The 15,481-nt window shown below is 36.9% G+C and overlaps 1 protein-coding gene across 1 annotated transcript in view; it reads right to left on the reverse strand.

The window, feature by feature from the left end:
* Positions 1-15,481, reverse strand: part of CABCOCO1 (ciliary associated calcium binding coiled-coil 1) — a 53,052-nt gene that overhangs the window by 2,201 nt on the left and 35,370 nt on the right. Inside the window, exons 8-9 of the mRNA XM_074875671.1 lie at positions 1,799-1,921; positions 1,254-1,394 (exon numbers count right to left, since the gene is read on the reverse strand). Coding sequence (XP_074731772.1) covers positions 1,254-1,394; positions 1,799-1,921 — 264 coding nt within the window. The remainder of the gene's footprint in view (positions 1-1,253; positions 1,395-1,798; positions 1,922-15,481) is intronic.

Raw genomic sequence — 15,481 nt, forward strand, 5'->3', positions numbered from 1 at the left:
CAGGTAAAAATCTAATGATAAAATTACCTCAGAGGTCAAGAAACTGAGAAATCAGGTGAAAAAGATACATTGGTGGAAGACTTTTAAAAACTAAAAGGAAATTATTTTCTTTGTATATAGCCAAAGTTGCAAAAGAAGGAAAAAAAAAAGCATTTTTGTCATCTCTGCAGTTTTTGTAAAGAAAAAAAAGTTCTTAGCACTGATCCTAATGAAATCAAGGTCAAGTGAAAACCAGGCATTCCGTTTTTTCTGTAGGTAGGGACACAAATAAGACAACATAGCCCGGTTCCTTCCTGTTTCTAAAGACATGTCAAAATGGAATATGAAATCAAATAGGTAGATCTAATGAGAGCATCATTATTCTAATTTATTATTCATACATAAATCATGTAAAGCAATTTATCAATATCACACTAATTTCAGATAACATTAGATATTTAATAAACTGCTGCTTGGTCAACAGTGTCCAATGTGCTGCATCTAAAGTTTAAAGTGCCTAATGTCACCTGGTTGTTGCAAATAAGACCAAATTCCACCCTCCTTGGTGGAACTGAGTTCTAGCTGGTTTGCTTTCAATAATTTCATATGCTTGAGGGAGCAGTTTACAAAATAACAATGATCTACTCTGCTGGCTTTCCACATGTTTCAATTTACAGACCTCCCTGTGGAGAAGCAGATCGCCCTACAACAAATTTAAGTCAACTGACAATAGCTGCCTTCCCTTTCAAGAACCCCATAGAAAGAACTCATGTACTCTAAGCTCAGAGTCTGCAGATCACATTCTGAAACCTGATCTGTTCCATTAAGGCAGCTCTTGTATAGTTATGCACCTACCAAATGAAGTCTAGAATTGGCATAAATGTGTTATTTCTTACACAGATTGAAGGATGTGTAACATAGATGCATCTAACAATCTATATTAAGCACACATTGCATATGCTCCATCACAGCAGCTGATCCTGAACCCCTGAAAAGGGATTTTATCACTGACATCACTGAGAGCAGGATTTGGCCCATGTTTCTTAACACATAGTAATGCTGAAAATATATGTTGTTATATTACTGAATATTTTTTATCTTATCACATGTAAGCTGACTAAACTAGGAGTTATTTATAGAGGCTAATTCACATTTTTACAGCATATGGATGTGCTTTTTGCCAGCTTTAGCATGAATACAGTTTATATTCATTAAGGCTGAGCTAGCTAATTAACCATAGACAGAATTAGTGAATAGCTTTCTAGTAATAGTACCTCAAGGTTGCCAATAATTTCATTTGGGATTTCACCCACTGCGGGCTTCTGATCTTCAGCAGTGACATCAGGCACAGCATCTGCCTCGAAGGACTCTGCTTCTGGACAGGAGTCCTCCAGGTAACCCTCTTGATCAGACCCCTAGCAGCAACCAACCACAGGAAAGGTATGAGTTAGAACATCCTCCTGCTCTCTACAAGATCAAACAGCATCAGTCCACAGACATGTGACAACACATGAAGCCTGCTTTTGAGAACTCCTGCTCTGACAGAGGCCGCCAGCATCTGCCTTTCACTGCCCAGCCCTGGCAGATCCTGAGGTTATGAAGTTGCACGGGGTGAGAGCCCAGAGGTGCTGACTCAAATAAATGTCCTCTGCTGACTGATTAATGCATTAAAAGTAATTCATGCAACCTTAGAAGAGAATGCAGGCTAGATTCTGGAGAATAAATGTCATTAGTGGCTGGGCTCCAATGGGAATAAATGAGGTAGGAGACTCATAGAAAAATAGCTTTTAAAAAAAAAAAAAGGTACAAAATTCTTTACCTTCAATTCTGTCTCTGCAGCTGTTAGTGATACTATGAATGACGAATAGGTATCCAAAGGTATGCCTTCTTCCAGCAGAGCAGGGAAGGGGGGAACTGCAGGTTGGGCAAGTTCAATCACATTCTGGCAGTATTAGAAAAAAAAAAGAAAAGAAAAAAGAAAAAAAAAGGTAATTCAGGTTTAATTATTGCTCAGAGGTTTATTGCAGATTTTTTTAAATTGAAATGAAATGGCTGGCAAACAACAAAAAACAATACCTTTTTTGTTACTATCCAGGTGCTCAGAACTGGAAAGCATACTGAAAATGATTATAGATCAGCTTTAATTTCTAGCTGTATCTCAAGAGGCCCTCTTTATAATACTTGGAAAGAACAGATGATTTTCATAATTTTGTAACACTACAGCTTTTTACTCATGTGGATAATTAAGTTTAGAAAACACAGTGCTTAGGTAACATGCAGTCTTCCCAATGCACATTTGTCACTTCTGAACAGGGATCTTGTTGCTTTTTGGAATTAAAGGGCCCAGCTGGCCACTAAGGTATCCTATCAAAGGAGTCAGCTGGAGCAAAGTTGCAGTGACACTGCATCAAATAAGGTCCTAAGAAAAATACTTTAATATGTGACTATAATTTAAGAGTTGTAATGGTCCAAGTTTTGCTGCTTCATCAGCTTGCTCTTATTTCTCTTTCCTGTGAACACGGGAACCTCACTGGTATTCTGCCGGTGTGTGAACTGCGGCTCCAGGAATGCTCTGACAAGGAAATGGCTTTTCCCCCCAGGAGGAGCTGGATGTAGCATTTAGCCCATGCTCAGGCTCCTGCCATCAATGCAGAAGGTGGCCCTGCGTCCTCTAAAGGGACAAGGTTTGTGTCGGGTTTTTTTAAAAAAATGGATGATGGAAAACATACATGCCAAATAGGGTGACATAAGGCATTTTTGAGCAAGCAAGGAACAGGGTATAATACTAAAATGGTATGTCTGGGGCCTCTACAATGGGAAGTGCCCACTGAGAATACCAGGCAGATGTTCCAGTTCTGAGTCAGCTATTACAAGCATGATTTTGCTTGGATGGTGTAAGTCAACTACATTAATTCACATCAGGGTAATTGCAGCTCCCATAAATTAATTCTCTCATACCTTTGAAATCATAGCTAGGTTGATATTTGATTTATTTAGTTACTTGCTACAGTTAAATCCTTCTGCTGAAAATATTAAAGGTTCTATACATTTGCAAAAGTGATAGCAAAAATTGAAAATAAACAGTGAGACCTAGCCATTGTACCTTATTGCATCAAAAATCTCTTTCATAGTCCTAAAAGCTTTTCAGAAGTTATGTTTGGACTCTGTCATTATCTTCAAAGATTCCATGTCATGTGTAAGCTCACTAAAAAAGGTAGACAGTATTAGCCCATGTTTATAAGAACCCAAAAGGCTGACAGAAAGATTTCCAGAACTTAAATGAGGAGAAAACCAGATTTTACAGAAGCATTTTCCTGTATCACTTGTGACTCAAATTTTACAGCACTGTGCTAGTGCCTACAGACTCACAAAAGGAATAGTCAGAAAGTTTAGCTTCACATCAAAATGAAAAAGCCTTGAGCTGAGCTAAATGTTATTCTTTCTAAAATAAAAAGAAGCTTTGTTCTCAAATTCTTTTTTTTTAAAAAAACTAGAGCTCTTTTGATTTAGCAAATAGTTCCATGTTCTCTGATTTCTTACCTTACATTTTCTTCTTAAAAAATATTAGCTGAATTGGATGAGAATTTACAATTACTTTCTGCTTCCTTAAAATAACATTTTTTGGTTAGTTAGTTAACTATTCACTCAAAATATTTTCTTTATTTAGATTAAATCATTATTTCATTTATTCCCTCCAGTCTAAATTTCAGAAAATGAAATAATGTAAAAAACCAGACTGGGTTTTTAAAATCAATTCCTGGCTGATCAAATATATTTTTGTAGCATGGATAAAATTTTCAGAGGTTCTGTTTTAGAATAATATTTTTACTTCACTGCATCCTTTTAAAGACAGCCATTCTTTACTCATCTGTTCCGTGTCTAATAATAACACTTGGATCATTAAGAAATAACTAAATTACAGCAGAACTAGTCTCTTTAATGAGCCATAATAGTCTCAACATTCAGCCAAAAGGTTTTTTTAAAAGACTGTGAAACTTCAATGTAGAATATGAAGTATTTTGTTTAGTAATAATAAGTTTATGAGTAGTACTACAGTTTACAGCCAAAATATAGTGACCTAAAAATGCCATTCTGCATTGCTCCTTCCTATACATTGTGTCCTTAACAAGTCCAGGGGAAAATTAGAACGAATGAATTGTGGTGAGAGCCTGAAGCCAACAAACGTATTTAAATTAATCCTTCTGATGCAATACTTTCCTTTAAAAAATACAATTAAGTCTTTGTATTTCCTTTGAACAAAACCTCATGTTTAATAGCACCAATGGCTCTGTAGTAAAATCTATTTAAAAACAGAGGAGACACAGTAAGTTTTATACAGTCACAGTGGCTTTAAAAATGTTGCTAGTTTCTGAAGTCTGAGTAAATTTATGGTGAATTACTTCCACTGACCTACATTAAAAAATTCATCCTCCTTTTTTTAATTCCTGAAGATTTGTCATTATGTGAGCATTATTCACTATGACAAAGATGTATTACTCAAAGTGTCCTCTTGAATCAATGTAACTATTGAAATGTGAGAAAGTTTGGCAAGATGATAATGCCTTAAAATTAATTGGCAATATTTTCCTGCACATTGCGGTCCAATGGGTCCATGAGAATTCAAACATAAAGAAATCATAAGGCAGTTGCACAAATGTAGATGGCATATCAGTGTCAGCTGCAGATAAAAGGATGTGCCAAAAGAGACTGGAGGGAGCAGAAGTTAAATGCAATATTCTTATTAATTCCTAGGTGTGGTGGGGTGCCAAAAGGCCACTTAAATCTGGACAAGTTAGAACAGGCTAGAGGCTGCTCTAACATTCAGCGGAAGTTAATGTGGGAAATATCATTCAGCATCACCTTTACTTTCCCACTTCAGTTGCATCAAGCCTCTGTAGTCACAGCTGAGGACTGTAGCTGGTGTTCAAACATTGCTCTCAACGTACAGCCCCATGCCACAATTTTTCTCTGGAATTCTTTCTAGTAAAAGTGTGCATAAAGAGAGGTAAGTATAGAAAGTGTCATGTTGTTCTGTACATAAACCTACATCCTTTTCTTGTTGTTGAGAGCTAGCAAATTACCTTTTTACAAATGTAGGCAGAGCAAAGACAATAAAATAGTACACAGGAAAATTTCTAAAACAGAATAATGGCAGGAAAGAAGATTGGTAAAGCGTTCTAATAAATGAGTTCCACAGATGTGGTAGTTATTATAAAATTAGCTTTGCATAACTTACCAATATACCATTACATTTTCCCCCAGATGTTATCTGTTACTTAAATTAATTTTGCTTAAGTTACTATTATTGCAGATTTTATCCACACTGTATTTTATTATTTAAGTTTCTGTGGCATAAAACAAGCCCTGGCTGATAGCATTACTTTTAATAATATATGTAAGAGGTTTTAGTATTATACAAATGGCTGCTGGGTATATCTTAATAGTCATAGCACAGAACGTCTGCTCTCAAAATATTATGTAGATTAAAACCAGCTATTTACTTACACTCTAATTCAAGTCATTGGAAAGGTTTGCAGTATTTATGTATGTGGTATGAAGGGAAACAATCTACTCTGGGAATAAATATCAGAGTTTGGAAATTAGCAAAGCTAAGGTCAAGGTCAGTTTGGATTTACTAACATACTTGCTGAAAATTAGAATTTATAGTTTATGCTTGCTTATTTCATAAATGAGAAAAGAGACTGAGGGAGTGGTGTATTTGCCTCTTTGATACAAGGCTTTTGTATCTCAGAAATATTTTAAAGCCACCTTTTTAGCTTAATAGTATCTGAAATTCTGTACTCCTCTCCACAGAGTCTTAACATAAATTCTCTGTAGCTAATCTTACCAAACACAGGAAAATAATTATTTATAAGGATTGAAAAAAATATCCCACGTTCAGCATGGACCATTTCTAAAGCCTTGTAACATCATGGATATGGATTTGATTTTATATGAATGACATGCATTTAAAAAGGGTGTTCTTTGTGTGTTACTCTCTATATTTATATCATCTGTGTGGTTTCTAATTGTATGCCATAGGACCCGATGCTACCAGAGACTTGCACAGACTTCTCTCTTATATATATGTGAGATTTGCTGTGAAACAAAATATTTAATACAGGATTTACATTAGTTTGCCATTCATGCTAAGCATGCCCAGCTGCACACCTACAAATGTGTCGAATTTCAGTTGCTGGAATAAAAGGCATTTACAAGATATGGTTTGTTAGTTGCCTGTATTTCATGTGGTTGAATTTGAATGAATAACTAATGGACAGAGATGCACTGTCTCACACTGACTTTTTTTCCTCCCTCTTTAACCTGCCAGCATATGCAAACACAAGAAATCCGCCCTACCTGCCTTCGGAGGCATCACCCCACCAGTGTTCCCACAGGAGTTTTCTGGAAGGCTGCTGATAGCTCTACAAATACATTTGCCATCCTATTTTGCAGCAGTGCTATACACAAGGTCCACAGGACCAAAGGATATTACGAAGCGCTCAAAAACTTAATCCAGATATATGACCTGTGCAGTGTGACTAAGATGGCAGAGCTTCCTTCTGAACGCCTTCATTGTACACATTTGTATTAATATTTAAAGTAGAATTAAGATCAATGAGGGACTAAACTTGGCCTCTGAAGTATGTTCCCCAGTTGCTAATGATGCACATGGAAATTCTGTGTGCATGTTCCTGGGCAGGAGCTTTCAAACCACTATTCCTTAAATGAGACAAAAGTTCAGTAAGTCTGAAAAGTACACTTTATGCTCTTTTTCCTGCCTTTCAGAATTCAAGTTAATACATTTTAAAGAGAATTTTCCATGTTTCTGAGCTGAGATGTGAATCAACTTTGTTGACAATACATCAGTAATTAATCTAGTCCAAAATAGCTATCTGAAGCAATTTGGTGCCTACATTGACAAAACAGGATCTACTCCTCCCCCCAGGAAGCTGTAAATCAGTCAGTGACATCTGGCCTCAAGGACATCAGAGTCATCTGAAATGTGGTAATTTATATTAATGAACATCAATATTAATTTTTAAATAAAAAGAATTTGCTACTGCCATTATGTTTACATACGGAATATTATTTATAGCTTGTGTTCCTCCTTTCCTACATTTTGCCCATAAATTACTGTAAGGAAACACACTGTCACAATTATAAATATTTTTCCTTGGAGTTAAAGCTTTTACATATCCTCTTACTGTTTTCAGTAACTATATGAGGGCAACAACCAGGATTTTCTTGCTACTTCAGGAACTGCTGCCAATTTTAATGCTTGACTGAGTAGAAAAGGGTGCTTCTACAAAAACAACCAAAGCCTTCGTCTCTAGAGATATCTTAATGCAGAATGCCCTTAATACCTAGATTCTGTAAGAATATCCTAAGATACCAGAAAAAAAACCCCAACTGACTTTACTGCGCTGCAAGCACCTACTTCTGCTTTTACCAGGCTTCCAATTATTACTGCCAATTTGCAGATTATTTATAAAGACAAAATAAGAGACATCCAAAAAAAAATCCCCAGTTGGCTTTCACGCTGAGGACACATCACTAAATGATTCACCTTGGAATGGTCACTCTAAATTCACATTGTGTTTAGCATTGCCAAATCTCCTAGAGTTATGGATTACAAGAGAATCTCAGCTTTCATTTAAAAATAAAGTCAGTGTCTAGCTCTTACGGTTGCAGAGGAAAGATTGAAAACATAAATCTTGAAAGCTCAAAAACGAGGCTGCAAGCAAAAGCAACTGAACAACAATTATTTTTAAGCAACTCTCATGTTTTTTTGTGGTCTGTCTCACCACTTTAAATGCTTAAGGTTAACAAAACCCATTTAAAAACAATGCATACAGATTTTGAGGAAGGGTGAAGGACTTTTTTTTAGTACCTGAAAGTGCAACTCTTATACGTCAAGACTCTTCAAAGTACCAATCCCCCTTTTCCATTTCAAGGGCACCCATCAAACAAGCAAAGAGCAGGCAGCTCCTGTTCTGGGTCTACAGTTATACTCAACAGGGATCTATAGCCATTAAAAAAAAACCAAAAACAAAACACAACTTTTCCCACAGTAATCACCTAGCTGGACCTACAAATATTTTTAAAAAGGTAAGGCTGTTTTTATTAGTCATGTGATTAGATTAGAAAACCATAAAAGTAGGTTCTGTTGAACCCAATGCACAACAGTCAGTCTAGTATTTTGGTGGCACACACCTTATCAGGCCAGAGCTTTACATTTCCTTGTTGTACATCTCTTTTTGCAAATCACTTAATCAGGAAAGATCTGATATGAATGCTGAAAACCTTATGATAAAAATATGAAAGCATACTTGGCCAGGTGCATTTTGGTACCTCTTTCTGTGAGGTGGCTTCATATATTTTATAAAGACTTGCTGCAGTTTCATACTCTAAGAAAATCAATTTGCATGAGAGCATGTGCCTTTGGCAACAAAATGGCCCATAAGAATTAAATTGCTTAGGGGGATGATATTCATCACACCTGCTTTAGGGGCTTTGTCAACCCCCTAAATCCCTCCTTGTAGTAAGAGCAAAGAAGACCGCATCTCCTAAGAGACAGTCAGAGAAACTAAGATAAATTAAGAACCTAACAATTGCTTAATATGCTTGCTCTGGATCACAGCAAGCACAGCCTGTTACCTCTCCCATTGACTGTACGGGGAACCTAGGAAAGCCGAGTTCCTCACTCAGGCTTCCCGGTTTGCCTGGTGCTGGGAAACTTGAAATATTCCCTTTTTTAATTCAAAGGACCACTATACAAACTCAGCATGGATTAACAGCACCACACATTCCTCCTGCAGCCCTGAGCATGTACAGTAAAAGTCACATGGCTGTCGGCACTATCCTCAGCTGTTTTTTCCAGGTGTTACATTTGAGATGCAGCAATGTCTCACCAACTATTACTGTTCCACAGGGCTATAGGTCAGCCCTAAGACTGCCAAAAAAATGCTAATGTAGACATGCCTACCTCCAGCATGTATGTCTATCTCTGGCATGTCTCATGCTGTGTACACACCAGTTAGAGCAGGCCTGTGTCTAGGGACCTGCGTGTTACCCCACCAGATCTCTCTTAGTTCAGTACGCAAGAGTCTTCAGGCTTTATCTACACAGGAGTACAATGTACATGAAAGAAAGGCACCAAGAAGATTCCCCAAAACCTAGGAAAACTTTAATAGAAACTTTTGAAACAAACAGAGTTCAAGAAGTGATTAGGAGCTCCTGCTGAGAAAGTCCGACAGCAGAAAAATAATCTTTTGCTGTTGATATAGTAATGTGTAATCACTGCCTCAAGCTGGACAGAGGTCCCACCTCCTGCCGTTGTCTGCCACCACTCTTGAACAGCTTTCCCTTCCTATTCATTTCCTCTGAAACCAGCATTTTCTCCATGCAAGTCTGGTCATGGACAAGCCCCTCACACAACTGCCCCATACTCTGTACATTCCCACACCACCAAGTGACAAAGGAACAAGATCTCTCTAAAGTCCTCTCAGTCATCAGGTGCATTAGATGTGAATAGGCTTGTCTGTATTGATTCACCCCTAGCTGATGCTACAGAAAAAAGCTGCTCTAACATTTAAAAGGTTGCATTAAAAAAAACCCAACACAAACAACCTAAAGAATATTGATTCTTAGCTAAGAGGAAAAAAAATTGTTCACACAATTTAAAAACTACAATATAGATTTTTTAAAATATGCTACATCAGAAAACTTTTCAGGATATACGGTCACATAAAAATGGGGAGCTTGTGTTCTTTGTTATTAGACCTAAAACATAAAGCCTTTGCCTGAGTGTGTAAGTTTCTGTTAAAACAACAATTTGTCCTGTGGACTGTAAATTCAATTACTGTTTTTATTGGAATCACATTTTGCTTTGGAAACAATCATGCAGAAAAACAACCAGTAACTTAGACATCTTAAAAACATCTCAAAACAGGCATGGCTCTGAGAACAAATCAGTTATGGTAATTCTTCCACTGTGAACTGCAATGTTCTTTAAATCCATTTCCATATTTTTAATTAACACCTAGTTCAAAAAAAAAATCTTACTGTAGGTCATTTTAATCACAAATAGGAAAACAAATTTATTTTATCAGAAAATTGACTCAACGCTATTTTAGGGACTTATTTTTCATGTTTTTATCATCAAAATTAAGTTATTAACATACATTTCCCAATTTGGGAATGCAAAAGTAAGCCAATTTTTCTCTCAAATTTCAGAGTTATAGTTTTCAGTCACCTCTCTATGTGAAACTAGACTATTTTACCACCAGAATATTTGATCAGCACACACAAAACCCACATAAGTCTAAGATACCAGTACTTCTTTACAACTGCATTTCTATAGAATTTGAATCTGCAGTATTCTAACCATACCCTGTTAGTCAAAAGAAACCACCATTTCCTTATATGACACTTGAATTTCATGCCCATTGTAAACAGGCTCTCCTTATTACAGTACATGTTCATAAATCTGTTTATACTGGATCTCAGCTTGAATTCTGGGGTTAGTTTTAACTCTATCTTATAATACCGTCATTCACATTAAACAAAATGCAGTTGTGAATAGGGGCAGGGTTAGTCTGGTGAATGCAAGAGTTAAACAAAGCTTTGTTTCAGCATAGCTTGGCTTGGTGGGTGATTTGAAATCTAGCAGGTTTCCTCTTGGTAAACTGCCAACCACACCTTGGATGATGTGAGGTTGTTTTTGAGAAGGTAACATCTCCTTACAGATTATCTCCTCCCACTTTGACTTGGAAGGTTTCTGAGAAGAGTCATTTCCATTTCTGTTGGGACATGAAATGGTTTCTGGTGAAAAAGCACATAAATCTCATTCTGCTTTAACTTGTTAGGGAGCTCATGACAAATCGTATAATTCAATGTGGATATTTCAAATATTTGTTTAAATAAAGCATGAGAGGAAACAAGCATTTCTACTGAATAATTTCTCCCTAAATAAAAAAAAACCAAACCAAAACAAAACAACAAACCAACACTCACTTAAACTCCTTATCACTTATAAACTCCTTATCACTTATAAACTCTTAAGTTAACTTCATTTTTTAGAAATTCACCACACACAAGTAACAGAACCAACAAAAATTTGACATTTGTTCAAAGAAGGTTTCCACAATCATACGGAATTTTAACGCAAGTCAGGGTGAAGAGCAAATGCTTCAAACTTTGAAGTGAAAATCCTGAGTTGGCTACAGAATAGGTGAATATGAAGGGTACTGGATGCAATTGTACACTATATGCTTTCCTCTCCTCCCCGTGTTTTGTCTTTTTGAGAAACTCAGTTCTACAAGAATAGGCAGACAATGTGATCATAAAATTTGCATACTGTTTGCCTGATGAGATAAAGACAATGTGTCAGATTTTGATGGAACAAAATGAAGCAATGATGTCAAAGGAATCTATCTACTTATTCCTTTTAGCAGCACCTTTTCCCAGGCAGCTTTCCTAAATAGCATCATAAGTACCTAGAGGGAGCAAACACCAAACAGCGGCACCTTCTCTTAAGAATGCACAGCTATACCCAGAAACATGATATTGCCTACTCTGAAGTTGCTGTCTTTCGATCTAACCCTCAGAAGAAAACACGTATGAGGAACATCAAACATGTCTGGATTGCCAAGCAGAGAAGTTGAGGAGAGGGTAGAAAAATCACTAATGGCTGGAAAGCTTAGCTGGCAATAGAGAGAAAGGCAGCGTGGATGGGGACACAGGAATTAAATTGGTCCTGTGGAAGGAAAGACTTATTCAGCAGCTCAGGGAAAGGCATGTGTCAACGTGCAGAGGAAGAGAGAGGGAGCAAGGGGAGGTAGCTAACAGAGTCAAAATGTCTCACACATGGAGGAGAGGCAGCGAGGCTGAACAGATCCATCTTCACCACTCTGGTATCAGAGTGCAGTGCTGAACTGTACACTTACTATTCCGGTCTCAAACTCCCCTTTGGCCCCAACTGCCAAGCATGCCAGACTGCATGAAGCAGCTGAATGTCTAGGGTGGCTCCAACAGTGTCTCTTGTCACCAAAACAAGATTTTAACTTCCTTTTCCAATAGATTCATAACCTGAAGATCATATCAAAGATGGCACTCTAAAGACTTCTGGAGTGGGCCCTATTCACTTCCTTATCACGTCAGGCTATTTCCCTCCAATAATCCCCTGCTCCACATCTAGACCAATTGTCACATATCCTAAGTCCTCCTGTCATATAATTCTTTATTTTGATTTTAGCATTTGGCAGAATGTGAAGCAACTCCCACCACTGCCACTGGGTTTGTGTTTTTATGTTGGCCAGAAATACTCACCTATGCACCAAAACATAGTCTTTCTCCAGCTGACGCAATCCATATACACACACACACACACACACATATATATGTAACTTCTAATTGTTGTTTAAACCTAGAAGGATTAAAAAATCCAAATCAAAAAATGTCTTTTAAAGCAGGAATTGATACCAAGAGCTGCAAAGAGAAAAGACATTACTAGAGACCGTAAAGACAAAAGATCTTACCAAATACAATAGACAAATTTTCAGTATAGTCCCTCTGCACACACTATCTTCACATTTATGGACTGACCGGTTTAAGTGTTCTTTGCAGGTGTTCATGATATCATGTATACACCCTAATAAATCATACTGGATGCACAGCTCCGTGTGGAAGAAATAAAACTGATAGAAGATACCTTTGTAAAACTTGGCCCCAAAACCAAAGTCAGGTTATTTCTCCATGACAACAAGTAACTTAACAGATATATTTGTCTCTCAATGGTAAATTAGTCTCAAAGCAACATCCTCCATCAGAGAAAGATCTTAAGGTGTTCTTATAATACAAGCAATAGCCCATTTGAGCACTTTAACTGGATTTTTTTACAGCCCTAAAATTATTACTATTGTGAACTTTAAATAATTATATTTCAACCAGTGTTTTACTAGTTCTCTCCCTACCTTCTCTGATTTTAATTTTCTCACTTGTCAGCATGTCTTGGCAATGAGAACAAGAAAGACCTCAAATCTTTGCTGATTGCTTTCCATGCAATCTGATTTCTATAAATTAGAAGTTGCTGATGGGGAAGCAGACAGCAGTACCCTTTGATCAAGATACACATCTTGATCTCTTTTTATCATTTTTAAAAAAAACAATAATATTACAACAAAAAAAATCATCATACAAGCTCTTCGATCAAAGTGTGTCACTGTCTGCTTCCCAGTCAACATACTGCCAGTAAATTGGCAAGGTGCCCGGAAAGAGCAGGCAGCAGCTGGTGGGTTTGATTACCATCTGTATATTCACTAATGTATAAAATATTTTGTCTCCATCTAGTGGGCAACTGCATTTAACAGGAAATTTGAAAATGGGTTGGAGCCTACTTCCGTGGATGGCAGAAGGAGCTTCACTAGATTCGCCTCATCAGCAGAATCGGGCTCTAAAGCTGTGATACATCACATTGGAAAGCTATCTTAAACAAGAAATGCTTTGAAGCCCCACTGATGGTTCCATCCCTGTGCTGGCACTTGCCCTTGAAATCATGTTTTCTCCAGAAGCATTCATTGAATATCTGTTTCTGTGCTTTCCCAACAAAGCAGCTCTTTCTAACACTCTGCAGCACCCTGGAAGTCTTAATGGCCAAAATTTGAAGATTTAGAAGAGGAACAGGAGAAGGAAGGTGAGAGCCAGGATGCCATTAAAGCCCAGAGGTCCCAAAATAAACAATAAGGAATGAGGTGAATATACCAAGATAACGTCTTCCTTTAAGAAGAATTAAACTACAACATATTAAAGCATTAACCCACTGACTATGTCAGGACATGCAAAATACTACATTAACTTTCTCATGTGGTTTCAGATAACATCCTTGACTGAATAGTAACAGTGGTGACATGAGATACACAAATCTATTTTTCAGGAAAGTGCCATAGAAACAGTTCCTTGGGCACAGATTTTAGAATCCACGTGACCACCCAAAAGAGAAACTGAGGCACAAGCCAGTGCTGCGACAGCTCTCTCATGACAGACACGGGACTAGAACAAATAGTTAATAAGTTAATAAAAGATGAATTCTATCATATTCATTACACCACCCTCCCTTTCATCGATTACCATCCTTTTTGACAACAATTCCGCGAGCAATGTACTGACTGGACATATTTTATGCACAGCCGTCTAGTGTGAAAACTGCATCCTAATGAAGAACTATCAGTACAGCAAAATGCAATAAAAAACAACAACAGGATCATGCTATTGATTTTCTCCATCCACATATGGACTAGACGTAAATTCCCTTAGCTTGAGAAATCTGTCGAGATAACTCTCCAACATAGCATGATTACATTTCATTTAATCACTTCTCTGGATGCATGATAGGTCCTAAAATAGCTCTTTTTTTTCTGAATATCTTTTAATAAAGCTGTTTGATATGCATTTTGATTTGACACACCTAAACTGGTTACAGTAAAGCATTTTCTACTTTTATCATATACTCCATTGCATTAGAAGTGAGTTTATTACTCTATAAATAATTCATTCAAAGGAACTTCAGTTTAACAGCACCTAATAGACACAATCACTTAAGGTAGCATGCTGGCAAATTTCAGCTTTAAATCAGAAGCCGATCTGTCTTCATAGAAAAAAAATCAACTTATCAGAAGAAAGCATCATTTTTAAGAAACTCAGACATGAGCACTTAAAAATGAAGTCAATACATGCCAACAACTTTCATGCTAATTTATTATATTGCTTGTTTGTGCAGGAAGGGGATGAGATTTGTTTCAATCTAATCTAATTCCCTTTATTTCAACAGAAACTACAAGAACTAGAAATGAATGTTGTTCCCTCAACAATTTGCTGTGATAGAAGCTTTATTTTTCAGGTCAGCACTCTCTGTTTTTGATTGCTCAATGGGAGCGCCACGATGGCTAAAAAAAGAAGGCTCTGAAACGTTAGGAAATAGAAACTGCTGACTACCTGGTGAAGGAATAATGATTTATAATATATGAATAGGGGCAATAATTGGATAGCAGGCTGTACTCAAAAAAGCCTTAATTCACAGATCTGACATCAGAAAGTCATAATCCATCGATCTAGCATCAGAATGATGGATTATGACTTTTTAAGAACATGTAGACATGTCAGTTTCATGAGCATTCCGGGAATCGTAGTCCAAATTGTTTTACTGAGGTCATTTGAACAATTTCAGCTTTTTCCAATAAAGCTGATGCACTAATATTTTGAAATGTAAAAGTTCTGTTGGATCTATTTTTTCTTTCAAACTCTAAAAATCCTCCAACCAAATATCACAAGTTGCCATAACCTGTGATTGAAGAATTTTTTTTTTAATTACTTCAAGTCTGTGTCATTTTCTTACAGAGATGACAACAATTTTAAATCCTAATTGTTTTTAATGTCAAAAAAGTTTTGTATTCAAATTTGGAGGCAAAAAACCCAAGGTGCAAAGTGAGGGATTAATTGTAAT

This window comes from Strix uralensis, chromosome 7 (genome assembly GCF_047716275.1).
Source record: "Strix uralensis isolate ZFMK-TIS-50842 chromosome 7, bStrUra1, whole genome shotgun sequence".
Lineage (NCBI taxonomy): Eukaryota > Metazoa > Chordata > Aves > Strigiformes > Strigidae > Strix > Strix uralensis.